Consider the following 25,499-nt stretch of genomic DNA (forward strand, 5'->3'; position numbering starts at 1 on the left):
AGATCCTGAGCCCTCCAGCAATGGAAAGGTGCCTATGGAGGGTCGGTTTGATTTCCCCATCCCAAACACCACAGCCCGCTCCAGGTGGATCAGATTCTTCCCACACTTAAGGCTTGTCCAGCAGCTCAGGGCTGCTGGAAACACACTCTTGCCCTTAGGATGCTGCTCACCTCTGAGCTGCTGCAGGAAAGGAAGAATATAGGGGAAAAAAGACTTGTGCTACCATGGGGCCAGGGTGCTCACGTGCACATGCAGCTTTTGGAGCAAAAAGCTGAGTTGCATAAGGAGGGGAAAGAACCCAGAGTGGGGTCCTGTGCCATTCTCCCCTCTTTAGGTAGCCCTAAGTGTGGGATGGGACCTGTTTAACCCCACGGATTCCCACGGGGAAGAGGGCAGCTGGGGACTCCCCAGCCCCCTCACGTGCATTTTGGCAACTGCTCAGCAATCCCAACAGCAGCAAGGCAGGGCTCAGGCAGCCCGGAGCCAAATGGAGGCCGGGAGGATAATGATTAATCTCTGTTTTACACGCAGAGAATGAGGGGCAGGACCCCAGCCTGGACAGAGCCCAACTTGACTGTGCCCTTCCAGCTCCCAGCTCTGTACTCCCTGCCCCTCCTGCTCCAGGGAAGGCAGGGACCCTTCCTGAAGTTGAAGGAACCCTTAAGTTCTTTACTATGAGTGGTGCTGGAACAGCTAGAGGCTGTAGATGCCCCGTCCATCCCTGGAGGTGTTCAAGGCCAGGTTGGATGGGGCCCCCAGCAGCCTGGTCTGGTATCTAAGGGGGGTGGGGGGGTTGGAGCTTTGTGATCCTTGGGGTCCCTTCCAACCCAGGCCATTCTGCATGTGAATCCCACACACCTGTGCTGCTCAGTAGTGCAGGGCACTGGCAGCAGACGCACCATTCCTTTTGGACTACTTTATTTGGTAAAACTCAGACTCCACAACCGACTGAGCTTCCCAGGAACTCTCTCCCTGAGCGAGCATGAGGTGCTGCAGAGAGAGGGGAGCGTGCTGTCCTGCTGTCCCCCTCTGCTTCCAACCCCAGCTGCAGAGAAACGCTCTGGGCCTGCAGATCTCACCCCACCCCAGATGGCTCCTGGTGCTCAAGGCAGCTGTTTCCTCTTCCAAAACCAACCAACCAACCAAAAAACCCCCAACCAAACCCACGACGGATCGAAAAGAATCAAAACCAAAAGCAGACAAAAGAAAAAAAAAGACAATAGCTAAGCGTGAACCCAAGCAAGGGCACTGCTGTGGGTCGCCCCAAGTGAGAGCAACCAGCAAAGCCCAGCTCTGGTCAAGTCCGTAGGATTGGTGAATCCAAGCTGGCAACAGCGTGGTGCCCCCCAGATCCCTAAAAAACTGCTCTCCTGCAGACACCCCCCCTCAGCAAAGGGCCACTCTGAATGCAGCCAGCCAGGGGAATGAAGCCCTGTGCCCTACGTGGAGGAAGGTGTCAGGGAAAAGCCCCAAATCCTGCTAGTGGATGCGGGTCAGCTCCTCCACAATCTTGATCAGGTCGTCCACGGTGGCCTCCCTCTTCATCCCACTGCCATCGTCAATCTGCAGTAACAGGAAAGCAATGGAGAAACAGCAGGGCACGTGTTTGGGGTTTAGCACAGCCTCCGTTTCTGAGCAGTGTCACCCCTCTCACCTGCAGGTTTGCTACCACCTCCTGCATCTTGGGCCTGCTGATGTCCAGGAAGCTTTCAATCAGGTCGCCATCAATGAAGCCCGTAGCTGGCTCTGTCTTGCGCTCAGTGTGAAATGATCTCCAGGTGGCACTGTCAAGGAGCCAAATCTGCACTGAGAGACATCAATCCCACACTACAAATAGAAATAAGCCCCCTCTGCTGGGTAGCCTGAAGCAGAATGACAACATTGCCTCACAGTCTAGAAAATAGCCCTAAAAACGTAGTAAGGAAGACCCAGGGAAGTCGACCTTACTGCATGCAGCTCCTCAAACACAGCCATCTCCTGGGATCAAAGGGAAACCAACATTTGCACTCCCACAAAGCCCAGTCTGTCCTCCAGCCCTGCAAGGTGCGCTTTAATTCACAAAACAGCCCCCAGCAATGGCTCCCAGTTGGACCACAGAAGGATATAAGGAGTGCTCGATTTTGCCCACGCTCTTGATGACTTTATTCAGCCTGTTTTGCATGTCCAGCAGGAGGTTGTACCAGCTCTCTGACAGTGAAGTTACCAGCCCTGCAATGGAAAACACGGTGATGAGAGTTCAGCATCTTGCAAATCCTAAGACCACGATGCTGCAGCTGGCAGCAGGCAGGGAATGGTAGGGCCACAGCTGGAGGCTGCTGTCTGACAGGGCTGGGACAAGGATGGAAAGAAGAAGAGACAAAAGGAATCTCCAGGTGCTCCCTGCCCCTCACCTATCATGCCATTGACTGTGCCGAAGAGAACGGAGCCCTGTGTTGGCGTGGATGTCTCGCCCAGGTTCTGCATGACCAGGGAGCCGTGGCAGAAGACGTTGACAAACTCTCCCAGGTGGGACAGCCCCACCTCCTGCAAGTGCTGGCGCTCCTCGTCAGTTGTGGCAGCACTGAAAGCCAATGTACTCCGCTCAGTCTGTGCTGGGGGCAAAGGAGAGCTCCCCCAAATCCCAGCTCAGAGCTAGGCACGCTTCTGTCCATTTTCCTGCCCAACACACGCCCCATCCCTCCTGTTGTGCACTGATACAACCCCCTTCCTGCCAGCCCACCTGTCTTTCTGGCACACAAACAGGTTGAAAGCATTCTCTGCTCCCAGGAAGTTGTCGTCATCCAGGATCTCTACGGCACTCATCCAGTTTGGATTGAAATCCCGGGCAATCTGGAAAGGGAAAAGAGGAGGGGCAGTGAAGCACACTGTCCTGTCATCAAGCACCTTTGTCCCACTCAGCAGCTCCATTTGTGGGTGAGGCAACATGCAGTTTGACCTCTCTACTGAGCAAAAGGCATAAATTATCTCTGTGAAGATGGTTCTGGCCTAAGCTGCACTTGGATGATGCCAGGGCAAATGAGGCCAGGCCATGCTAATGCCATTCTCACAGGTGCACAGATGGCCCCAGCGCCTGGTCCGACCCCCAGCTATGCTGCATTTGCTGACAGATGCAGCCAGTCTCAATAAGCCACCCCAACTGCACAGTGTTGGGCAGCTCCCCTCTCCTGGCACGTCCTCCAAGTCTGGGATCTGTCCCTCCAAGAAGCATGGGGATCTGTCTAAAAGAATGCCACCATGTAACCCTGTTCTCTGTGCGCAACCCCATACCCTTGTCCCCAAAGGGCTGGGTGAGGTGGGCTGAGCCAGGCTCCTCCATTTTCCATCTTCAACACTGTTTCCCCTGTCTGACGCCTATTGGAACAAGTAGTGTGAGCTCCCAGCACCTCTCTGACCAAGCCAATGTACTTCCTGAAGGAAGCCCCAGCATTTGTAACACTAACTTGTCTCATCCTAACATGTAGCAGCTCCATACGTTACAGAAACTATCACACCTACAGTTCACCTGGTGTTGACGGCTGGCAGAAAACACACAGGAGAACTGTGGTGAATTACAGCATCTTTCAATGCATGTGAAGTGATGGGAGAAGTGGAGTTCTTTTGTTTCCTGGAGGTCTGTTCCATCCTAAATGACTCTAAGATTCTAAGTGATGCTAAAGGAACTTGGCAGACAAGTTGACAATTGGACTCGATGTCAAGGTCTTTTCTTATTGAAACCACTGCAAACCCAACAGCACTTATACCTCTTCAAAGTTTCCTTCCATGGGCTTGTAGGCAAGGAGCAGGACAGACCGCATCAGATCTCCCACAAGGATGAAGTCTCCCTTGGTCTTCAGGTAGAGAGCCATGATGTTGTTGTAATGGTTGCACTCTGTGCGCAGCTCCTTCTCGGCTGTCCACTCGTACAGGCGCACCTGGAGGAAGGAAGGGACCAGGTTCTGAGCTGGGACTCAGCTGTGCCAGCCAGGACACACTCCTCAACACACACAGCTGCAACAGCCTCCAGTTCTGACACATGCTCGGGAAGGAAGCTGGGGTCTCACAAGGGCCCTACCGTGCTGTTGATGCTGGCTAACAGCTTCCCGTTGAACTCCACCATGGAATACACAGCTCCCTTCACCTCTTTCTCAGCCAGGCTCTGCAGCTTGCCTGCAATGAATCCACAGCAGGCCCAGTTATTTGCACCGTGCTCCCATGGCTAACAAACCGCAGAGGGTTCGCACGAGCTGCTCTAAGTAACACTGCTCACTGCCTCAGAGGATCTGTGGGCAAGCAGTGCAGGAATGGGGGAGGACAACAGAAAGCAAGTCCCAGAATGTAGTTCCTGGGCTCCTCTGGCAGCTGGGGAGGAGAGGACATGCAGTGACAGCCCACAGTAGAATGACAAACCCCTGCAGAACCAGCCTGGATCTCCCTGACTGCCCTCAAGCAGCTGGACTTGGCCAGACAAGACACCTTTGCTCTTACCGTCAGAGTAGTGGAAGACAACAATGCGGCCTTGCTTTGGCTCTGCCTCCTCAGGATACACCATGGCAGTACCCACGATGAAGTAGGTGTTTGGGTCTTTGCCAAGCTTGCAGGAGACCAGGCTAAGGGCATATTCATTTTGTAGGAACTGGTGAGCATGAAGCACTGTTGCAAAGAGGGAAAGACAGAAACAGCTGAGTCCCTTGGGGTTCAGCAGGCAGCACCCCCATGCACGGGACGAGCAGCTAAAAGCTCCAAAACGGAATGAGGTGCAGAGTCTGATGATCCCCTCACCATCCTGTGCCACCAACCATTACACCTCAAACTTATGCCCTTTGGCTGATGCTGGATGGCTGATGATGGAGGGAAAATATTCCTACTAAGTGAACATATGAGATCACAGGACTGTGGAGCTCTTAGCCATGTGCTGATGGGCACTTGAGCAGAATTTGGGCAGCACGTGGGGCCGGTACCTTCAAAAGTGTGCTGATCGATGATGAGCAGGTTGTGCACCTCCACCTCCTCTCCAAAGGACGTCTCGTGTGGTGCTGTGCTGCTGGAGAACAGCTTGCTGGTGCTCACACTGCTAGACAGGGCCTAGGACATAGGAAGATGTGTCATATCATGTACACGCAGGCTGAGAAAACTGGGGACCAGGGGGATGAGTGGGGGAGGAGCTCCCTAGGCCTGAGCAACAGCAAAATCTGCACCGTGGTTTGGCTGAGGAGCTGAAGTACACACAGCTCAGGGATCAGCTGGCAGCTGCCCCCTCACCTGGGTGCTGGCGCTGGGTCTGAGTGCAGTGGTGCCCCCACTGGCGTCTTGTACCTCAATACGACTTGAGAGCACACCAAAACACTGTGAGACCTCTTGGTAGCAGATCTTCCTGCAGGACAAAGAGCTGTGTGAGCAGAGATGCCAGGACGGGCTGCTCCAATGGGCGGCAACATGAACAGAAGTGCCCACTTGTACTGACTGCTCTCAGCAAGAACCCATTGACTCAGCCTGCATGCTAACCAAGCCCACCACAAAGTAGGCTCTCCCCACAGCAAAGTCTCCCCACAGCAGAGCATGGGCCTCAAAAATAACCTCTCAGCTCACCTGGGTGATTCATAGAGGGGAACTGTGCGGATATGCAGCTTCTGGATCTCATCAATGGTGCCGATTGTCAGCGTACTGTTGTTAGCCAAAGCTAAGCTGTAAAGGAGGAGAACTGTTAGCAATGGGGCTCATAAGGCCATTTGTGCAGCTAAGAATCTTCTTCTTTCCCTGACCCCCAAACTGCTGATCAGGGTCCCCTTCCTACACTGCACAGCAGACAGATTAGGGCAGTTTCTATGGCTGCTGATGTACAGAGAGAGATAAATGCTTAAGACCTCAAACATCTCATGTGAGATCCACCAACAGTACAAAGGACTAATGAGTGCCCCGGAAGAACCCAGGCCACGACTGCTGTATGCTGTGAGAGTATCTACGAAGAAGGCTTTCTCACAATCAGTCAGTGCCAGGCAGGCACACCCTCTGGACAAGGTGGATGTACCACCAGGGCTGAGCAGGATGTTCTCCATACAGTCTGTGCCAACACAGAGCCCCAAGTTCCCTCCTGTGGGGCGGGCTCACCTGTCAGGGTACCCATCTGAGTTGAGGGGACACATATAGTTCACCTCCTTCAGGTTCACATTGGAGAAGACCAGCTTGTGATTGCTGCTGTAGATGACGGTGGGGCGATCAGAGCAGGCGAACACATTGGTGGTGGACAGGGAACGGAAAGTCCTCAGGACAGTGGGTTGAGTGCCAAGGGTCACCTTCTTACGGTCACTCAGCAAGCCTACAGGAAAGGAGCAGCAGGCTGGGAGCAGGACAACACAGAGCTACATGGCTGAGATATGTCTGCAGGAAACGAGTGTGAGTGATTGCATCCTGCTGTCAGCAAAGAAGTGGATGGAAGCACCACGTTCCTTTCTCCACAGTTCCCTGGAGAAATCCACTTACAGTGCCCACAGCCAATCCCCACCCTGTCTTAGTGGGGAAGAAGGAACTACTGGAAAAACTTGGTAAAGAGACAGATCTCCTCCAGAAGGATTGGGAAAAACAAAACAAAATGGTACCACAAGCAAGTGAGCACAAATCTAAACACCCTCCCCAGTAGCCCGCCATATGGTAGGTCCTGTAGTCACCTGTCTCAAGGCTGAGCCCAAAGTAGAAGAGAGCACCGTCCCCCAGGGCACACAGAAGGTAATGGCTGCTCTCGAAGGTTGTCATCAGGATGGAGCGAGGGATAATTTCTGCAGAGAGCAGAAGAGAAGGCTGATGTCACTCGTGGCTCCACCAGGTCGGTCTCTGCTGGCAGCAGTCCCAGGAGAGCCCTACCTCCTCCTAGCATCTCTTTGTGCAGCAGTTCAAAGGAAGGCAGCTTTAGGATGCGGGCAGAGATGTCAGTCCAGAGTCCAATTGCACACAGAGGGGACATACCATTAGTGTCCCCCAAAGGAGTGATGTCCAGGCAGGCAACTTCGTGCTCCATTTCTGTGCAGCTGGCAGGAAGCAGAAATCAGACAGAAGTGTCAGTCAGGAAGCCTGAAGACAACAAGGCTGTGAACCATTGAGCCAGGAGGAGGGGTGGGCACCTACTTGATCTGCCTGAGCTCCTGAGGTCGGATCTCCAGGTAGTAGAGGGCTCGTCCCACAGCTACCACCACCTGATTGCTGTTGCAGGAAGCCACGCTGATGTTCTTCCCGTTGGGCTCTTTCCACTCGCTCATGAGGGCTTTGGGCTCCTGACTGACCAGTCTCACAGAGGCAGAGGTGATCTGAGGAGAGAAAATACCCCTCCTGAGAGCCTGGACAACACCTCCTCTCTGACATCAGCCTAGGGAAGCACTGCAGACCCTGCCTCAATGAGCAGCACAGATCTAAAATAACCCCCAGCTAAGAAGAGCTATGGAATCACAAGGAGAAAAGCATCTCTAGAAGGGGTGTTACCTGGATCAATTGCTGATGTGCCACGTTGCCACAGAAGAAGGTCTGCTGATCATCCACAAACCCTGTGAGCTCTGTTTCTTCTACCTCCTCTCCATTTAACATAAGAACCCTAGAAGGGAAAGAGGATCTCATGCTCCAATCCTGTCGTACCAGGCTGAGAGTCTGGCATGGCCTTAACCCCAGCTCACCTGGTCTGACCAACAAAGGACAGCACCAGCATATTGTCCATCTCACGATGAGAATCTGACCTCAGGGGCCACAAGCCTGCAACAGAAAGACCATGTGCTCACAGTGAATAATACAAAAGGGGGCTGCAATTCCCCTGCCCACAGCCCAGCCAAGAGATATGTCCCCACTGGGACCCCTCAGGTCGTGGGTTGTATATGAAAGAATGAACCAACTCACACACCTTTAATTCCTGGAAGGTCAATGCTGGCATGCTCATGAATCCCAATGCCGTTCCGGATGATCCGTAGTGACCCCTCTTTAAAGGCACCTGAGCATGTGACCAGCTGGAGGAAAAGCAGGTATTTACCAACTGGAGAAGTTGGGATCCCCATCATCCATGCTTTTCAAAGGAAGTTCTTTGGCTGCTGATCCTTCCCCAGTGAAGGAGAGGAAACCCTTCCTCGTGAAAACAGGATCCTTCCCACCCAGTGCAAGACATAAAAGCCTTCCCTGCATAAGGACAAGACTTAAATCCCTGATAAATGAATCATAGTCCATTCCTTCAATGGACACACCACACACATCTGCCAGAACCAGACATCTGCAGCGCAGAGATAGGCAAGGCAGAATCAACATTACCTGCCCTTGGCCTTGTCTCTCCAGATCTACCACACACATATCAACGATGGGACCGAGGTTGGTGAAAGTCTCCATAGCCACTACATAGGAGCCTTGCTCATTGCTGTCCACGTTGAGCTATGAACAAACACAACTATCAGTTTCCAACAAGAAGGGCCCAGCAAGCAGAAAGAATGTAGGGAAAAGGAAGTTTCTCCCCATATATGTGTCTACCTCATAAAATCATACAAGCTGGAAAAGACCTCTAAGACCATCAAGTTCAACCCCAACCCATCCCCTGCCATGCCCACAAACCACATCCCCCAGTGTAATTTCTTTAACACCTCCAAGGAGGGATGAATCACCATGTTCTTGGGCAGCCTGTTCAGTGTTTGATCATTCTTGAAGTCAGGATGAAAGCAAGCACGTATAAAATCCTGTTTGAACGCAGGACTAAGCCAGAGAAATGTCACCACTCACCTTCACAAGCTGGGAATCCCCAAGCCGAGAGCCAACAAACACCACACCATTGTCCAGGTAGGTCAAGCACTCTGCAATGGATGTCTGGGAATTGAGACGGTGCAGATGAACCACCATGAGAAGGTGAAAAAGGCCCTGCCATGCTCCCCAAGGATCACACGTGAACCGCAGTGTAACAGAAATGCATGGGGAGGTAAATTTAATCCCTTTAAAGAACCCACAGAGAATCCCAGCATCCCTGAGGGACAGTGTGCAAGATGAACAGTCAGGTGCACAGGCAGGGAACTCCCCGTGTCTGGCAACTGAAAGTTCAGAGCTGACAGCTGTGGGGAAAAAAAACATCACCCCAGGCTGTGCTCCACAGAGGAGCTACTTCCCCTATTTGGCATCTGCAGCCTGCAGAGCCCCCTGGCCCCCCAGGGAGAAGTGGCAGGGACACTGTAGGTGGTGCAGCAGCATCTTACCTCACCAAGCAGTTCCACACGCAAGTCCTTCAGGGTGACTGTGCCATCCATTTGCTCCTCCTTCTCCAGGAGCAGCATGAAGAGGCGCCCTTCCATGTCCCCCAGCAAGTAACGGGAGCCATTGGGATCCACGCGGTTGTGGCACACAATCGTGCTTTGCTGCATGCAAATGAAGGAATTGTTAGGAAGCTGCTGGAACAACTCCAGAGGGGCATGAAACCACAGCTAAATCCCAGGCATGGCACTCCTCTGCATGGATTTGCCCTGAAAGGACCTTTTGGTCACAGCTAAGGTCCTCTTTCAGCCCTGAGCAGCACCTCAGCTGGGCCATTTGTGCTTCCTGCACCATCTGAATGTGGGAACCGGCCCATCCCTCTGACAAAACCACAAGCTCAAGCTCTGTCACTAACTTTGTCAGTCTTTTTCGCTTTGAACAAGTGCCCCAACCATACTCACACAGACTCGAGTCTCCAAGGGGCTCATTCATATCTCTCACTGCCTGAACTGAAACCAGGCTCTGGCCTGGACCAATGCTCAAACCACTCATTATTTCCTAATTAATCCTTTTCTCTGGGGCCCTAACAAGATTTCAGCTTTACTGCACCGTTTCCAAGAACTCCACAAAGCCAGAACAAGCACGCACTGCCATCACTACAGGGATCACAAACATCCCTCACACCCCAAAATGCAGACTGGGCGTTGGGAAGAACACTGACACTCACCAAGCCCTGCAGGCAGCTCTACCAGGCTACAGCTAAAGACAAGAACAGATGGAATTCCTGACTCCGAGCTCTCCCAGGTTAGGAGGATTCCTGGGCACAGCACAGCAATGGTTACTGCCATACAGAGACCCACCATCACAAACACACAGCACCACAAACACAGCAGAAGGTTCCAGCTTACAGACTCCTGAGAAGCCACAAGCTGTTCCAGAGAGATAAACAACAGACTGAGAAACACCTACTATCATTAAGTCCAAAGTCACCAAAAGTCTTCAAATGAGAGAGCTTTCCTACTTGCACTGCTCCTTACACACAGCGAGGAATTATAGCAATAGCAATTCAACCAGCAGGCAACTGAATATTTGCTGGATTCAATGATGTTCAGCTGCGAATTTCAGTAGTGTCTAAAGCAGGAACTGTGTGCCCCGGTGGCGCAGTGGTAGGAATGCTGCTTTGCAACACTGGGGCCCGGGTTCAAATCCCCCTGTGGCGCAAGTGGTAGAAGTGCCGCTCTGCTACACAGGAGGCTTGAATCACGGGGGTTGGACTCGATGATCTCTAAGGTCCCTTTCAACCCGCACAAGACTATGATACTATGATGAAATGCACAGTTAAGGTGTTACCTTGATGATGGGTGGAGCTATAGCCAGGTATTTATCTCCATTGTGGTAGGTAATGGACTCCTGCCCAATGATGATTGCACCTCCAAAAGGCTCTGGCACTATGCAGGGGAGAAGTCTTATCAGTGAACCTGTGCACCATAACTGAGCATGAAAAGGAAGGGAAAACACCACATGCAGCAGGACTAACCTGCAATGACCATGGAGGCTTCGGCCTCAACATTCTCCTGCTTCCAAGGACCTTTGTTAAACTCCTTCTCACGCAGCGAAACCTCGTATGTTTTGACATGGCGACCCTGAGGGTCCTGTAAGAGAAAGCACAAATATCACATGAGCAGGCAACAGCCTCACATGCACTGCAGTAGAGAGTCCTGAGGCACAGCTGAGGAGCAGCATGCAAAGAACACTTCAGTCCAGTGCTGCAAGAAGTAAAGGGCAGCACCAGCTGACAGAGAGGGGGAAGCCAGAGGAGGGGGGAAACAGCTCTGCAGGAGAGGAGGAACTAGCACAGCTGGAACATATCCTGTCCATTTTACAGCTGAAGTGAGACCATTAAACGGCAAAGGAATTGTTAACACCACTTTGGCATTTCTGGACCTTTTTATTCCTTACAACAGCAGTTCTCGAGCCTTTGGAGTTTGTTTGGTTTTAAACCAACTTGCTCATCTCTGTGGTATTCTCCTCCGGTTTCAAACCTACACAAAGATTATCTCAGAGACTCGCTGCTATTCTCCTTGATCCAAATCCCGTGATAATGATTAACAAACTGAGAAGGAATTAGACAAAGCAGCAGCTTGGATACATTCCCCCTCCACACACAGTCAGGCTCCCAGGGACAGCCTAACCCCAGTGCTTTACGTAAGGCCTCATGAGTCAGACACAACTGCTGCAGGGATGAAACGCAGTTGGTAGACACAGAGGCAGATATTCATTTACTCTTTATTTGCACAATACCTGCTTAAAATGAACAAATCGCTAACAGCTTTCCTTCCAGTTTAGTTTGTAGCACGGAAATGTTAGATCCTGTGAGACAAGACCTTTCTCACTTGCTGACTACATGCAGAGCTTGAGTTCCTCCTTTATGATACCTCTGAGGATGAAGTGGAAACTTGTGCTTCTGCCTAAACTCTGAGTTTAAGATTTTGGCCAAATCGCAGTTCTGCTCTGCCTCAGTTTCCCCATACAACAACAGCAGCCCTTCTCAGAGCTACACACCACCATCAGGTTTCTTGGCTCTGAGGAAGTCACCCGTGAAGCAATTCAAAGCCTTCTGAAAGCATCATCAGCCACCCTCGCTGCATAGTTCTGGAGTGAGGATGGGCTGAGAGTTTTATTCCAAATGCAGATTTGTCAGTGTGGGTGTGGGGGATAAAGACTCCACATACATTCCTCATTCAGACAGAGGCAGCATTGCCACATGTTCTGAAAGCTGGCATAGATGACAGGGGAGAGCTGTAGCTTGTGCTGATGCCCCATCACTGGAGGTGCTCAAGGCCAGGTTGGGCAAGCTTGTCCAGAACAGTGGTTGGGCTGAGTGGGCTTGGAAGTCTCTTCCAATCCAAGCATTCTGTGATTCTGAGAAAGGAGAGTGCTGCTGCCACATGGTAAAGGGAGCCTATAAACAGGAGGGGAGCCATCTCTTTCACAGCAGGGCAAGGAGAAATGGTTTTAAATTGAAGGAGAGAAGATTTGGGTTGGATGTCAGGGGGAAGTTCTTTACTCTGAGAGTAGTGAGGTGCTTGCACAGGCTGCCCAGAGGCTGTGGATGCCCTGTCCATCCCTGGAGGTGTTCAAGGCCAGGTTGGATGGGGCCCTGGGCAGCCTGGACTGGTATGAAATGCAGAGGTTGGTGACTGTGGCACAGGGGTTGGAGATCCTTGAGGTCCCTTCCAAGCTGGGCCATTCTGTGATTCTGTGAGAACTAAGAACTGCAGTGAAAAACTGAATTCACACCACCATCCTGTGCTGGCCCAGGAAGACTTCCTTCAGCTACAGAACAAGCCTGCAGGAGCCAGAACCATCTCTTGCTCTGCCCACCCATCCTTACAGCACCGCTTTCAGCGAGCTTCAAGACATTGCCAATGCTTCAACCCTTTTCGAAGACCCTTGGAAACTCTGATTTCAGGATCAAGAACAAGGCACCTGATAGACGAAGCAGATGGTTGGGGCCTGACAGCCATAGAGGAACTTGACATCGATGACTTGGAGCTCCTCCAGGCGGATGTTAAAAGCCTTCAGCTCCTTGTTCTCACGGTCCAGGGGGATGACCTTGAAGAGGCCATCATAGAGCCGCAGGCCAATCATCCGGCACTCTGGGTCAATGATGCCAATGATGCCGGTCTCTGAGGGACGACCAATGCGATCCTGAAAGGGAGATCCATGGAGGTGGGCAAGAGAAAAAGCAGTGAGCTGTGAAGTGCTTTGATACTCCTGAGCAGAGCCCACCCAATGGAAATCCAGCACTGTTATCATCCACAGCCCCAGCTGGAAGTAGCTGCTATCAGCTCCTCTGTATGTCATGAGGCAGAACCATGAAGTAGAAAGATTAAGTTCTCATTTTCAAACACACTGACAGGATGTGCCCACTTACACCTCCTGACTATAATCCCCTGCTCAGCTTCACTAAGAACAAGCCTGGAAACAGCTTGATTTGACAGGTGATGGAAATTGTTTAAGTCATTTGACTAACAAGCAACAAAATACCAGAGAAACACATGGTTCATAACCCTCCCAGAAAGATTTGACCTTGAGTAGGCGTGGTGACATGGCTCACCTGCACATTTCCATGGGCACGGGTGATAATGTCAATGTTGTCACCATTCTGCTTGTACTCCAGGATGCAGGCATTGTATTTGGCCGTAAGGATAAAGAGCAGATCCTTGCTCTCGCCCTGCAGGGAGGGAGGAATGGAGGGTCACAAGGGCTCTCAGGAGGGGTTGCAAGGAGTTGTCCCCTACCCTGAGCAGACTTACTTTGGGGCGGAAGAGCTCCATGACGGCTGTCTTGCCATACATGCCCACCTCCTTGACAGGCCGCAGCCCCTCAGCCGTCACCACATAGATCTCCAGCCTTGTGTTCTTGGCGATCAGCAGGTTCAGGTCCTCTGCTGAGGTAAAGTGCCCTTGGGGGAGGGAAAAAGACGCGTTGTCAGCTTCCAGCCCTGGGATCCTGCTGATCCCCCAACTCAAATTCAGCTTCCAGCACTCAAGGTCCTGCCAGCCCCACTGCAACCAGCTTCACAGCTGGACAGAGGAAAAGACCTCTCCCCACTGCATCCCTAAAGAGCAAAACCCACAGCTCTGCTCAGCTCAACCCCCCACCTTTGGAACCCAGAAGCCCCCATGGAAACACCCTGCCCCTCTCCAGCTCCCTGCTCTATGTCCCCTCAAGAAAACAGCCCTCAAACCCTTCACACCCCCCTAGAACCTCAAGGCAACCCCAGACACACCCCGCTACCCCTCACTGCACCCCAGTGCTCACCATTGGATAACAGACACTCCCAGAGCCCTCCCTGCACCCACAAACACCACCCAGGATCCTCCTTTCCCCCCCAGACCGCCCCTCCGTTCCCTCAGCACAACCATCACCCCCAGTTCCCCTCTGACACCCCCCAACACCCCGCTCCCTCACCGACCCCATCTCCCTACAACCCCCCCCGGAGGCCCTCAGCGCCCCCCCAGAACGCAAGGCCGCGCCGATCCCGCTGTGAACGTTGAGCCCGGCCCCGTCCCGCCGGTACCGGTAACGCAGCCATTCACGGCCGTCGGCTTTTGCGCCGTCACGACGTAATTGTACGACATGGCGGAACCGGCGACGAGTCCCGAAACCGGCCAGAACGCGGCGCGCACCGGGAGCTGCGGCCTAGCGCGGCCACTCCACCGCCCCTTCCGCCCGCCGTGCGGACGTCACCGGAAGTCAGCGGACCGCGCCGCTCTGGCCGTTGTGGAGGACCGCGGAGGGGCAGACGAGACGGCAGCTGGGGGGCGGCCCTGGGAGCTCGGGGCGGGGCCTCACTGTCGGGAAGGGGACCCTCCTGATGGGCCTCCCTGCCAGCAGCGCCCTGTAGTGTGTAGGTCGCTGTCCCCCCAGTGTGGGGGTGGTGTGTGGGGCTGTGCCCCCAGGTGTGGGCTGCACCCAGGCCAGGCGGGGCCCACCCCGCTGAGGGAGGCTGGACCTTGGCCTCCCTCACTCCCACACAGAGTTTGGACCTGGGGCTGAAGGCTGTGGGGAGCGGACACAGCCCCGCGTCCTCTTGGTGCCACACACACCCCAACCATGGAGGTGAGCCCAGGGCAGCACGCAGCCCCCACACCCTGCTCCCCAGACACCCCCCACCCCCATCCAGCCCCCCCTTTGTGCCTACAGGTCCCCAAGAAGCTGGTGTGCTCGGTGTCCAGCTGTGCTGAGGATGCTCTGGCAGGGCTGGTGGCATGTAACCCCGGGATACGACTGCTGCAGGGACACCGAGTGGCACTGCGTTCTGACCTGGCTGCCCTGCGGGGACGTGTGGCACTGCTCTCCGGGGGGGGCTCCGGCCACGAGCCCGCTCATGCAGGTGAGTGCCCATGCCCACCCATGCCCTTGGTGCCCACTTGGTGCCCCTTGGGCATCCCTGAGTCCCCCCTGTGCCCATTGCAGGCTACATTGGGAAGGGCATGCTGAGCGGCGTGGTGGCCGGGGCCATCTTCACCTCTCCTGCTGTGGGCAGCATCCTGATGGCCATCCGGGCGGTGACAGAGGCTGGTGCAGGTATGGTGACACTGTGGGGCGTGGGGACACCGTGTGGCTGTGGTGTGACTTCTTGCTCGCAGTGGGGACGCTGCTGATCGTGAAGAACTACACCGGGGACCGCCTGAACTTTGGGCTGGCGCTGGAGCGGGCACGGGCAGAGGGGGCCGATGTACAGATGGTGGTGGTGGGTGATGACTGTGCCTTCACCAGCCAGAAGAAAGCCGGGCGTCGTGGGTTGTGTGGCACTGTCCTTGTGCACAAGGTTTGTGGGGAAGCAGTGCCCCTCTCTGGTTGACATGTGGGCGTCCCTCACCCATCGATGCCCGTTTGTAGGTGGCTGGAGCCATGGCTGAGGCAGGGGCAAGCTTGGATGAGATTGTCACAAGGGTGTCAGCACTCACCAAAGCCATGGGTATGTGCACGGGGCCTGATCCCTGTCCCCAACCCCATCCCTGTTCCTCCACAGTGCCTGATAAGAGACACCAGCACAGGGTGAAGTTCAGCACCCCATGCACCTGCAGCGTGCTTGGGACGAAGCTGCCCTTCTGCCTCCCCATCCAATCACTCACGTGCCCAATGCCTGCCCTGAAATCTGGCATGCATCCCTCTCTGCTTTCCCCCTCCTGCAGGCACTCTGGGGCTCAGCTTGTCGCCATGCAGCGTGCCTGGCTCCAAGCCCACCTTCCAGCTGGCTAATGATGAGATGGAGCTGGGGCTAGGTGAGGAGCTGCCCCCTCCCTGTGCCAAGCTGCGGGGGGGCATGGGTCCACGTGACCCTTGCCCCAATCCCAGGCATCAGCATGGGGTGATACTGCCACATTCCTGCAGGGATCCACGGTGAAGCTGGCGTGCGCAGAATGAAAGTGAGCATCATTCTCTCACCTCATCCTCCCCCTGAGCCCCCTCCCTGCCCTCATGCTCCTTTTGTGCTCCCCAGGTGATGCCAGTGGATGAGGCGGTGGAGACAATGCTGACACACATGACTGACCCCTCCAACGCCTCTCACCTGCCCCTGAGTCCCGGTGAGTCTCCCTGGCCCCTGTGCACCTCTTGTGCCCCAAGTGGGGCTCTCACTTTGCTCCCTGCTCTGTAGGAGCCTCTGTGGTGCTGGTGGTGAACAACCTGGGTGGTCTGTCCTGCTTGGAGCTGAGCATTGTGGCTGGTGTGGCTGTGCGCAGTCTGGGTGAGTCATGGGGAACCTCATGGGGGCTTTCTGGGGACCTCCTCTCTTACATCCTTCCCATTCCTGCAGAGAAACGTGGCATCTGTATCGCTCGGGCACTGGTGGGCTCCTTCATGACTGCGCTGGAGATGGCTGGGATCTCCCTCACCCTGCTGCTGGTGGATGAGGAGCTGCTGAGGCTGATTGGTGAGCGCCTGCAACATGGGGAGGTGACATGGGATCACGTCAGTGTGTAGGGTGGCCTGAGACACTGGCCCCTGTGGGCATGCAGCACCTGTACCTGGATGCTAGCTGTGATGGAGTATGTCTATTGGGCTCACTCTCCCCTTGTGCTGCTCCAGATGCTGAGACCACTGCCATGGCATGGCCCAATGTGGTCACGGGACCTGCCACGAGCCAGAGACCAGAGGTGGCAGCACCGAAGGAGGGAATGAAGACAGCAAAGCAGGTGCCCAGCACAGGTATGGGCAGCAGTAGAGAGAGAGGATACTGTCACCTACTCGTGTTTCAGTTTCCCTAGCTACTTTGAGGATAGGGGGTGATGTCTCTTCTCCTCAGGGCCTGGCATGGAGCGAGCACAGAAGGTGCTGGCACGAGTGTGCAGCACCCTGCTGAGCCTGCAGGACAAGCTCAATGAGCTGGACCGCGCAGCAGGTGATGGGGACTGCGGCCACACGCACGCCCGAGCTGCCCGAGGTGGGTGCTGGCACCCTGGGAAGTGCCATCTGCTGGGGCACTCCTTCCAAGGACAAAGTTCCCCCCATTTGTTCCTTGCTGAGTCCCCACAACTGTCCCCAGTCCAGGCATGGGGGAAGATCAGCTGGCTCCCAAGAGAGGCAGAGACCCCCAGGGCAGTTGAGGGTTCCTTTGGAGGTTGCCCCAGCCCTTTCTCTCCACACCACAGCCATCCAGGAATGGATGCGTGCCCAGCCCCTGCCTCCAACTCCAGCTCATCTCTTCTCTGCTCTGGCCGACCTCCTGCTGGACAAGATGGGTGGCTCCTCTGGCGTGGTGAGCCCCAGTGAGGGGAGGGGGTGTGTCTCAGGACCCCCACTGTCCCCCCATCACATGCACTGATGTGTTCTGGCAGCTATATGGGCTGTTCCTGACAGCAGCCGCCCACCCCCTGCACAACCGCAGTGACCTTCCAGTGTGGGCTGACGCTGTGGATGCTGGTATTGAAGCCATGCAGCGGTGAGTGCAATGGATCCCCCTGGTACCCTCTGAGTGGGACTTTGTCAAGCCCTCTGCTCCCTGTGCAGGTACGGAGGAGCAGCCCCAGGCGACAGGACGATGGTGAGTGCTGTGGGGCTGATGGACAGAGTCTCTGGTGTGGGTCCCTGTGCTCATCTCCTGCTTGTGTCTCCCAGCTGGATGCACTGCATGCAGCAGCACAGGCACTGCATGCCCTCCGCAGCCCCGGAGCCGACCTGCTGACAGTGTTGACCTCTGCTGTGGAGGTATGGAGATGGAGTCTTAAGATGAGTGGCACCCAGGTGACATCTGGGGCTGCCTTGTTTGTCCCAGCCATGTGCTGAGCACACCTGTGTTTCTCATCAGAGTGCAGAGGCAGCAGCAGAGTCTACTCGGCACATGGAGGCTGGTGCAGGCAGAGCCAGCTACATCAGCTCAGCCCAGCTGCTGCAGCCTGATCCTGGGGCTGTGGCAGCGGCAGCAGTGCTGCGAGCTGTGCTGGAGGGGTTGCAGGACTGAGCTATCCCCCTGCAGCTCCCCAAGGCCATGGTAGTGATGGCAGAGGTGTCAGCACACCCTGTGTTCCCCCAATAAACCTTTGCGGTCCAGCTTCAGCATCCATTCTCACACAGAGAGGGACGTGGAGGTGGGATGTGGGGAATGGGAGGCAACTGGCCCTTCGGGGATGCATCCCCATGCCAAACAGAGCCATGGAGGAAGGAAGCAGCTGGGCTATCCGCGTGCCTTTACCACTGACCCGTGGCTGGGTGCTGGGTGGGGAAACCATGGGGTTCATGTGGCTGCAGGCACGGGGTCTGGAGGAGGCTCCAGTCAAAGTCAAGAGACAAAACAGGAACTAGGGGTTGCAGCATGAGATGGGGAACACGTGGTGGCCCTAAGGGCTGAGGAACTGGTGGGGCAGCCCCAGAAGACGCACAGGAGCACTGAGGAAGGAAGCCAGCAGTTTATTAGGTGTCCACTGGACTGCTGGGTTGGTCCTACTTCCACACAAGCATCCCCGCAACAGGCAAGGCATGGTTCAAAGGCTCCTGCTGTTCCTGCAGAGGAGACGGAGCTCGGGCAGCCCGTCCTGGGCCAGGTCTCTTGGCACGGAAAGCTCCTCTGGCAGCTTCTGACCTGACAGAGTTCCCAGGATGGCACTGCAGGGCTGGGGCTTTGGCACAGATAGCAGTCCAGGCTTGGGGGATCAGAGCTGGGGTCAGAGAGCCTGGGGCCAGCAGCAACAGGAGGGATCTCAGAGATGTCAGTGCTCAGCACCAAGCAGAGGCTGCAGGGAGACATGGGTAAACCTTCAGCCTGTGCTGCCTTCCCAGCCCACCCTGAAGATAAGCCAGCTGGGGCTGTGGGACTCAGAGGCAGGCCCCCAGCTTAGCTCCTCGAAGCTATACTGGGAACAGCCCCACACCAAGGCAGGTACCTGATGAGTGTCAAGGGAGTCAGCCTCGGGGCGCTTCCAGCTGGGCTTGGCCAGGGCGCACAGCACCAGCACCCCAAAGAGGATGATGAGGAGCCCCAAAATGTTTGCAAAGACGGCCTCAGGGGGAAGGAGTTTGTATGGCACTGATGCTGTCCCATTTTTCCTTTGGAGGAGAATCAAAGTGCTCATCTCACATGATGCCCTGCGGCTGTGGGCTGGCTCCCTGCTACCCTTGAGGCTCCATAACACTACACCCATGGTCACCTGTCTCAATGGTGCTGTCCCAATCCCCTGAATCATGATGAATGCTGCACCAGCTGCAAGTGGCTGCTGTATGTGGCAGCACGGCTGGAGGTGACATTTGTGGAGTTAAACCCTCCCATAAAGCCTTCCTGGACTGCCCAGCCTTCCTCTCAGCCCACATAACCTATTACACAGGAGCCATGCACCTGGCACAGGGGGAAATCACACACTTCCCTTAGCTGTGCCCATGCTTAGTTTCAATGGCATTGTAAGCACAGAGAGCCAACACGCAGCCCGAAACCCCAGCACTCACAGGCTGAAAAAGAGCTTCTCATTGATGCCTGACACGCAGGAAGCCATGGAGAGCATAAGGATGGTGGAGCCGAAGAAGACATGGACGGGCTTGTAGAGGGCGCGGATCCAGATGGGTGCATAGGGCAGCAGGAAAGCACAGAAGCCGGCCACCCACTGTGGGGATGGGAGATGAGGAGGGGTGGCCCATGGGGCAGGGATGTGGGGGGCCAAGGCGTGCACTCACCTGGCAGGAGAAGAGCAGTATGGTGGCCAGCCCCAGCCAGCTGTGCAACGAGTACATGTTGGGCGTCCCGCTTGCATTGTGGAAGTTAAAGACAGCCACCAGTCCCAGCACAGCAAGGATGAAAGCTGTCAGTGCCAGCGTGCTGTGCAGTATCTTCCAGGGCAGCTTGGGGCCACGCCAGGCAGGGGGCAGGCGATACACCAGAGCCGCTGGGGGGTGACAGTGTCAGGGAGGGACAAAGGGACATCACGCCACTCCGCGTGCGCTGCTCACCTGCTCCATACAGCACCACCATGCCCGTCACCATCAGCACCGGGTGCCAGTTGAACATGCGGGCGCTGCCATCCCAGGCGAAGCCACCGCGCCAGTGCTGGCACCACGCACCAACAAAGGCCACGCAGCCCAGCCCCAGGCTGCCCAGCAAGGCACAGAAAGGCAGGAAAGGCAGATCCGGCATCACCGCGGCAAAGTGCAGGGACCTGGAGGGGGGAAAATGAGCTGTCAGCCTCCTGGAGGCTCTGTGCTGCACTGGCTCAGTTGAATGCGGGCACAGCGGGGAGGAGCCACCCGAAAGGAGAAGCGGCTGCGGTGGGGAGGGTGGTCCCGTCCAGTGGGGGCAGGCAGGAATGTCCCTTGTAGATCCCCTGTCATGACAGCACCTACAGCAGCACCGAACTGCCCCCAGCGCCTCCACATCCATCCTCAGCACCCCAATACCTTCTTCCAGCACCACCCAACCTGCCCTCAGCGCCCCCAAACCGGAGCCGGGCACCTTCAGATCCCACCTCCAGCACTGCAAACCTGCCCCCCCAACCCCGAACGTGCCCCCAGCACCCCACACCTGGGCCCAGCACCCCACACCTGGGCCCAGCACCCCACACCTGGGCCCAACACCCCACATCTGGGCCCAACACCCCACATCTGGGCCCAGCACCCCACATCTGGGCCCAACACCCCACATCTGGGCCCAACACCCCACATCTGGGCCCAACACCCCCACATCTGGGCCCAGCACCCCACATCTGGGCCCAACACCCCACATCTGGGCCCAACACCCCCACATCTGGGCCCAACACCCCACATCTGGGCCCAACACCCCACATCTGGGCCCAACACCTCCAAAGCTGTTGCCCCCGGCGCCCCAAACCCTGGCCCAGCACCCTCAAACCTGCAGCCCCCACAGCCCCAAGAGGTGACGGACAGACCCGGGGCAGCGCTTATTTGCCTGTAGATTTGCATCTGCCCCCAGAAATAGATATTTCCGCGTAGGGGTTGGGGGAAAATCGCACCTCAACCCCTCCGGGGACCCGCTGGGCCCCACCTCCCCTTCGCCCTCAGCGAGCACCGCCATGTTGGACGGCGCCGCTCTAGCGGCCCGCCTCGGTGGTGATGTCGCTCCCGAGCTGGAGGCCAACGAGACCAGCGAGAGCGGTGGGTAGAGCGGCTCCCTCGAGCTTCCGTCTGTGGTTCCCATGGAAGCGGGGCATGGCGGCCGCGGGTGAGCCCTGGGACGCGGGCAGGGCCGGAGGCGGACGGAGCGGGGACGGGGGTACCCGGAGACAAGAATGCAGGGCTCCGTGGGCCGGGGAGGCGACCCTGGGGGTCTCTGTGGGGAGGGCAGGCCGCGGGCTGGGCTGCGGGCGGTGTGGGGGCTGTACGGGCTGTTCCCCCCTCAGCTCTGGGCAGCGCCTTACCTGTGGGAGATGGGAACGAAGGCGCTGGCTCCTTCTCGTCCCGACACCTGTCTGCTCCTGGGTCAGCCAGCCCAGGGCTGGAGGTGTGACAAGTGCTGGGTCATGGCGTGCTCCAGCCCATCCCTATGGCCTGGGGAAGCTGGAGGCGACAGTGTGCCAGACACCATTGGGATTTGTCATGGCTTTGACTCTGCTTTTCTGGCTGTGCCCAGCCCTACCGAGCTGAACTCTGCTCCCTTCAGGTGCCAGCTGTAGGGAGCAGCGATGCTGAGCTCCCAGCCCTGCGCCATGAGCTGCCCGCAGCACTAGGGATGCTGGGGCTGAAGGCTCGAGCCTCCGCCGAAGGAAGATGCTCCAGACCAGCAACTACAGCTTGGTGCTGTTCCTGCAGTTTCTGCTGCTCTTCTATGACCTGTTTGTCAATTCCTTCTCGGAGCTGCTTCGCACGGCCCCCGCTGTCCAGCTTGTCCTCTTCATGTGAGCAGCAGGGCAGGAGGGCTGGGCTCTCCCATACCGCTCTCTCCTCTCTCTCACTGCGTCTCTCTTCTCCCACAGCATCCAGGACATTGCCATTCTCTTCAATGTCATCATCATTTTCCTCATGTTCTTCAATACCTTTGTCTTCCAAGCTGGACTGGTCAACCTCCTCTTCCACAAGTTCAAGGGCACCATCCTTCTGTCGGCAGCGTACCTGGCACTCAGCATCTCCTTCCACATCTGGATCATGGTAGGTTTGAGGCTGCTGGCTTCGCAGCTCCTTTCTCCCTTCTGTCCCTCTGTGCTGTGGGAGGAAGGCCATAATCTCCTACTTGTAGCTATCGGGCTGCCTCATCCCAGCCCCCAGCCTCAGCACTGCAACCTGCTTGAAAACCCACACAGAAAACCTTGCACAGAAACCCACCACAGCAGAGTGGTCCCCAGTGAAGGCCATGACAGCAGATCCTGCTTTGTTTACCTGGGATTAATCCCCAGCAATCACCAGCGCTCAGAGGCTGGAGTGCTGAAACCCTGCTGAAAAACAAGTCCCAAGGGTCCCTGCTGTGTCCAAGCAGCTTTGTACCCCCTCTTCCCCATCTCAGCTCCCCCCATCCTGTGCCACAGTCACCATTTGACAAGCAAAGCAGCCAGCAGGTGCTTCCTGTATGCTTTTCAACAGGAGAAAGGCCCATCCTGCTGCCCCTGGGCCAGGTCTGTGACTGAAGCTGACCCAGGGATGTTGTACCCACAGCGTCTGGGCAGGAGATTGATGGGGATTTGCAGGGATCTAAAGTCTGAAGCTAGAATAGGTCCTGACTCGCTGGCCAAATCCCCTGAGCTGCTTAATCTTTGGAGCTGCCACCAAGAGCACGACAGCCCTTGTGGGGCCAGCTCCGTCCCATCGGGATCATCAGTGATCCCATGGGTTCAGTGAAGCCCATGGGTTCTTCCTTGTTTCCGTCTGTGTCAGAACCTGCGCTGGAGGGATTCCAGCCGCTTCATCTGGACCGAAGGCCTGCAGACACTGTTTGTTTTCCAGCGGCTGGGTAAGGGCTCGTGCTTACTGAGGCAGCAGGAACCTGCCTGGGGGACACCCCAGCTTAGTCCCTGTGCCCTCATCTCCCTCCCTCCTGCAGCGGCCGTGCTCTACTGCTACTTCTACAAGAGGACTGCAGTGCACCTGGGTGACCCGCTCTTCTACCAGGACTCGCTCTGGCTACGCAAGGAGTTTGCTCACTTCCGTGGTTGATGGCCCCCACTGCAGGAGGGGCAGCTCCTCATAGCCAGGGGATGGAAGGTCTCAGCCCCCCCAGCTCCAGCCCAGCTGTGTTCCTCCTCTTCCTGGTGGTGCCCTGGGAGCTGGCAGGGTGCTCACAGCTCACAGCCCCTGGTGGGATTGGGGCGTTTTTGTGAGTAGTGAGGAAATAAATTGTCTGTATTTTCCAGTCCGTGTGTGCTGGCTCTCTCCTCTTTTATCACGCAGCTTCTCGGTGTCCCACTACTCAGGGCTGTTCCCATTGGGTTGCCCCCCCCGGGGGTCCGCAGGCACAGCGAGGGGCGGAATGGGGGATTCGAACCCGCGGCTCGGTCCTCCAGGGCCATAGAGAGGGCGGGATAGAGCGGCCGAGCGCTTTCCCTCCTGCAGCCGCGGTTCCCATGGAGATGGAAGATGGCGGCGCGGAGTGAGTGCGGGGCCGGGAGCGGGGGGCGGCGGGGCCGGGGGCGGAACGTGAGGCGGGCGGCGGGGCCTCGCCCATCCCATCCCATCCCATCCCGCGACCCCCACAGGCCGCCAGCGCTCCTCGGCTCCGCTGCAGGTCCTGCTCTTCCTCAACGGCTGGTACAGCGCGACCTACTTCGTTCTGGAGGCCTTCATCTTCGCCTACAAGGGTGAGCCCCCGCCCTCCCGCTCCTCCGCCCCCCGCCCCCAGCGCTGAGCGTGGCCGTGCCCGCAGTGCTGCTGCTGCCGTACCCGCTCACCAACCTGCTGCTGGACGTGCTGCTGCTGCTGCTCTACCTCAGCATTGAGGCCACGCGCATCTTCTTTGGTGAGGCCTTGTCCCTCTATCCCGCACCCCGTTTCCCGGTGTCACACTGTGTGGTGCAGCCTTGCACTGCTCACCCTGTGCCCCGCAGGTTCCAAGGGCAACCTGTGCCAGCGCAAGGGGCCTCTGGCCGTCTGCCTGGCCCTGACTGTGCCAGCAGCCATCATGGCGATCTACTGCCTGCTGCTGCAGACCTATGCCCTGCGCCTGGAGGCCATCCTCAGTGCCATCCTCCTGCTCTTCTACTCTATGGAGCTGCTGCTGGGCGGCCTGGCGCTCGCCTCCTTCTCTAGGTAGGTGGCGTGGGAGCAGAGGGAGCTCTGGGGGTTCTCCTGTCCAACCCCCTGCTAAAGAAGGTTTGCTAGAGGGCATTACAAAGGAGAGCACCCGGGTGGCCCCACCACCTCTCTGGGCAAGCTCCTTCCAGTGCTCTATTACCCTCAAAGTCAAGAAGTTTTTCCTTGTGTTTCCTATTGTTGGTTCCCTACTGCCCCTTCTTGTTACTACCACCAGGCACCTCTAAAAAGAGCGTGCCCCCACCCTCTTGACCCCTACACTTCAGATCAGATCCCCTCTCAGCCTTGTCTTCTCCAGGCAGAACAGGCTCAGAGCTGTCAGCCTTTCCTTGTAAGGGAAGTGCTCCAAGCTTCAACCATCTCTGCAGCACTCCAGCAGGTTCCTATTTACCCAGAGCCAAGGAAACCAGAACTGGTCCCAGCGCTCCAGATGTGGCAGAGCAGAGAATAAGGAGAACCTCTGTTGCCCTGCTGGCCACACTCTGCACAATGCACCCCATGGTCCTGTTGGGCTTCTTGGCTGTAAGAACACTGCTAGCATATGGACAACCATTGGTCAACCAGGACACCTGTTGGCATTCTTGGCCACAAAGGCTGGTTCATGGCCAACCCATAATCCACCAGGACACCCAAATCCTCTGCAGATCCCCTTTCTGTCAGCTCAGCCCTTAACCTGCACTGATGTATGCAGTTACTCCTCCCCAGGTGTAGGACGCTGCGCCTTGTTGAACCTCATCAAGTTCATCCCCCACCCAAATCTCAGCCTGCCCAGGTCTCACTGAGAAGCAGCACAGCCTTCTGCTGGTTGAGCCTCTCCTCACACATCCTCTCCTCTGTTCTTTGCAGCATGGATGCATACTGAGGCCCTGCACCAGAGGACCACAGCAGCGCAGGTACACGAGATGGCAGCAAGCAGGTGGCACAGGCTCCATCTCCAGCCTGTGGTGGTGAGCCAGACCCACACTGGCACCTGTGGGCAGTGCCAGGGCTGTGCCTGGGTAGCACCCACCCTGCTGCCACCCAGCCCCGAGGTTTGTGACACACAGGTCAGTCCAAGGTACAGACAATTTGTTTTTTTTACAGCGTTGTAAGAAGAAATCACTATTTTCCAATAAATAGTTATTTTTATCTGGTGCCTGGGC

General features: G+C 56.4%; 5 protein-coding genes across 22 annotated transcripts; 3 read left to right on the top strand and 2 right to left on the bottom strand.

Moving 5' to 3' along the window:
• Positions 1-901: 901 nt before the first annotated feature.
• On the bottom strand, positions 902-14,407 carry DDB1 (damage specific DNA binding protein 1). Of its 2 annotated transcripts, XM_015863191.2 has the most exons (27): positions 14,258-14,407; positions 13,491-13,639; positions 13,292-13,408; positions 12,661-12,882; positions 10,709-10,823; positions 10,522-10,619; positions 9,177-9,335; positions 8,713-8,796; positions 8,254-8,370; positions 7,856-7,958; positions 7,635-7,710; positions 7,447-7,555; positions 7,096-7,274; positions 6,835-6,998; positions 6,642-6,749; positions 6,085-6,292; positions 5,566-5,661; positions 5,239-5,350; positions 4,938-5,061; positions 4,465-4,629; positions 4,052-4,146; positions 3,741-3,911; positions 2,720-2,829; positions 2,391-2,560; positions 2,106-2,208; positions 1,655-1,778; positions 902-1,563 (listed from the first exon to the last, which is right to left on the bottom strand). In XM_015863191.2, exons 1-27 carry the CDS (start codon positions 14,316-14,318, stop codon positions 1,480-1,482), a joined length of 3,423 nt encoding a protein of 1,140 aa, XP_015718677.1. In that variant the 5' UTR covers positions 14,319-14,407; the 3' UTR covers positions 902-1,479. The 2 variants fall into 2 exon arrangements, with proteins under 2 accessions (XP_015718677.1, XP_085404121.1); XM_085547995.1 differs by lacking the exons at positions 902-1,563; positions 1,655-1,778; positions 13,292-13,408; positions 13,491-13,639; positions 14,258-14,407 and having other exon boundaries at positions 2,030-2,208; positions 7,856-8,124.
• A 110-nt stretch (positions 14,408-14,517) lies between these two features.
• On the top strand, positions 14,518-18,234 carry TKFC (triokinase and FMN cyclase). Of its 2 annotated transcripts, none has more exons than XR_014946274.1 (17): positions 14,518-14,799; positions 14,884-15,073; positions 15,157-15,267; positions 15,330-15,511; positions 15,583-15,661; positions 15,879-15,968; positions 16,078-16,112; positions 16,187-16,271; positions 16,343-16,432; positions 16,502-16,618; positions 16,774-16,893; positions 16,991-17,128; positions 17,231-17,443; positions 17,523-17,626; positions 17,695-17,728; positions 17,803-17,892; positions 17,993-18,234. XR_014946274.1 is itself a non-coding variant. In XM_015863198.3 (17 exons), exons 1-17 carry the CDS (start codon positions 14,794-14,796, stop codon positions 18,143-18,145), a joined length of 1,731 nt encoding a protein of 576 aa, XP_015718684.1. In that variant the 5' UTR covers positions 14,518-14,793; the 3' UTR covers positions 18,146-18,234. The 2 variants fall into 2 exon arrangements, 1 of the variants encoding a protein (XP_015718684.1); XM_015863198.3 differs by having other exon boundaries at positions 17,337-17,443.
• A 214-nt stretch (positions 18,235-18,448) lies between these two features.
• CYB561A3 (cytochrome b561 family member A3) lies at positions 18,449-21,782 on the bottom strand. 13 transcript variants are annotated; one of them, XM_085548055.1, is made up of 6 exons: positions 21,540-21,782; positions 20,119-20,324; positions 19,846-20,054; positions 19,621-19,775; positions 19,065-19,227; positions 18,576-18,914 (listed from the first exon to the last, which is right to left on the bottom strand). In XM_085548055.1, the coding sequence occupies exons 2-6, from the start codon at positions 20,300-20,302 to the stop codon at positions 18,891-18,893; spliced, it is 735 nt and encodes a 244-aa protein (XP_085404181.1). In that variant the 5' UTR covers positions 20,303-20,324; positions 21,540-21,782; the 3' UTR covers positions 18,576-18,890. The 13 variants fall into 13 exon arrangements, 11 of the variants coding, with proteins under 11 accessions (XP_015718690.1, XP_015718689.3, XP_085404177.1 ...); XM_015863205.3 differs by lacking the exon at positions 21,540-21,782 and adding an exon at positions 21,135-21,214; XM_085548053.1 differs by lacking the exon at positions 21,540-21,782 and adding an exon at positions 21,051-21,214.
• On the top strand, positions 21,305-23,461 carry TMEM138 (transmembrane protein 138). 4 transcript variants are annotated; one of them, XR_014946292.1, is made up of 5 exons: positions 21,305-21,343; positions 21,782-22,016; positions 22,095-22,266; positions 22,696-23,062; positions 23,153-23,461. XR_014946292.1 is itself a non-coding variant. In XM_015863207.3 (5 exons), the coding sequence occupies exons 2-5, from the start codon at positions 21,889-21,891 to the stop codon at positions 23,263-23,265; spliced, it is 489 nt and encodes a 162-aa protein (XP_015718693.1). In that variant the 5' UTR covers positions 21,305-21,343; positions 21,782-21,888; the 3' UTR covers positions 23,266-23,461. The 4 variants fall into 4 exon arrangements, 2 of the variants coding, with proteins under 2 accessions (XP_015718693.1, XP_085404220.1); XR_014946293.1 differs by having other exon boundaries at positions 22,948-23,062; XM_015863207.3 differs by having other exon boundaries at positions 22,987-23,062.
• A 196-nt stretch (positions 23,462-23,657) lies between these two features.
• On the top strand, positions 23,658-25,485 carry TMEM216 (transmembrane protein 216). The gene is made up of 5 exons (XM_015863212.3): positions 23,658-23,698; positions 23,805-23,906; positions 23,972-24,064; positions 24,153-24,354; positions 25,204-25,485. Exons 1-5 carry the CDS (start codon positions 23,686-23,688, stop codon positions 25,217-25,219), a joined length of 426 nt encoding a protein of 141 aa, XP_015718698.1. The 5' UTR covers positions 23,658-23,685; the 3' UTR covers positions 25,220-25,485.
• The last annotated feature ends 14 nt before the right edge of the window (positions 25,486-25,499 follow it).

Source organism: Coturnix japonica, chromosome 5, assembly GCF_054131305.1.
Source record: "Coturnix japonica strain WE chromosome 5, WE-NBRP24, whole genome shotgun sequence".
Classification (NCBI taxonomy): domain Eukaryota; kingdom Metazoa; phylum Chordata; class Aves; order Galliformes; family Phasianidae; genus Coturnix; species Coturnix japonica.

What these genes read in the sequence shown, in the direction of transcription:
- TMEM138 (XM_015863207.3), top strand. Translation starts at nt 21,889, where the DNA reads ATGCTCCAGACCAGCAACTACAGCTTGGTGCTGTTCCTGCAGTTTCTG. An exon ending in GTCCAGCTTGTCCTCTTCAT is followed by an intron (nt 22,017 to 22,094) that starts GTGAGCAGCAGG and finishes CTTCTCCCACAG; the next exon opens with CATCCAGGACATTGCCATTC. An exon ending in GTTTGTTTTCCAGCGGCTGG is followed by an intron (nt 23,063 to 23,152) that starts GTAAGGGCTCGT and finishes TCCCTCCTGCAG; the next exon opens with CGGCCGTGCTCTACTGCTAC.
- TMEM216 (XM_015863212.3), top strand. An exon ending in CTTCATCTTCGCCTACAAGG is followed by an intron (nt 23,907 to 23,971) that starts GTGAGCCCCCGC and finishes CCGTGCCCGCAG; the next exon opens with TGCTGCTGCTGCCGTACCCG. An exon ending in GGCCACGCGCATCTTCTTTG is followed by an intron (nt 24,065 to 24,152) that starts GTGAGGCCTTGT and finishes TGTGCCCCGCAG; the next exon opens with GTTCCAAGGGCAACCTGTGC.
- TKFC (XM_015863198.3), top strand. An exon ending in CCACGAGCCCGCTCATGCAG is followed by an intron (nt 15,074 to 15,156) that starts GTGAGTGCCCAT and finishes TGCCCATTGCAG; the next exon opens with GCTACATTGGGAAGGGCATG. An exon ending in GGAGCTGCTGAGGCTGATTG is followed by an intron (nt 16,619 to 16,773) that starts GTGAGCGCCTGC and finishes GTGCTGCTCCAG; the next exon opens with ATGCTGAGACCACTGCCATG.
- DDB1 (XM_015863191.2), bottom strand. Translation starts at nt 14,318, where the DNA reads ATGTCGTACAATTACGTCGTGACGGCGCAAAAGCCGACGGCCGTGAAT. An exon ending in GTGCCCATGGAAATGTGCAG is followed by an intron (nt 12,883 to 13,291) that starts GTGAGCCATGTC and finishes TCTCCCTTTCAG; the next exon opens with GATCGCATTGGTCGTCCCTC. An exon ending in AGAGACAAGGCCAAGGGCAG is followed by an intron (nt 7,959 to 8,253) that starts GTAATGTTGATT and finishes CTTTTCCTCCAG; the next exon opens with CTGGTCACATGCTCAGGTGC.
- CYB561A3 (XM_085548051.1), bottom strand. Translation starts at nt 21,196, where the DNA reads ATGGCGGTGCTCGCTGAGGGCGAAGGGGAGGTGGGGCCCAGCGGGTCC. An exon ending in GGTGGTGCTGTATGGAGCAG is followed by an intron (nt 20,055 to 20,118) that starts GTGAGCAGCGCA and finishes GTCACCCCCCAG; the next exon opens with CGGCTCTGGTGTATCGCCTG. An exon ending in TACTGCTCTTCTCCTGCCAG is followed by an intron (nt 19,776 to 19,845) that starts GTGAGTGCACGC and finishes CCATCCCCACAG; the next exon opens with TGGGTGGCCGGCTTCTGTGC.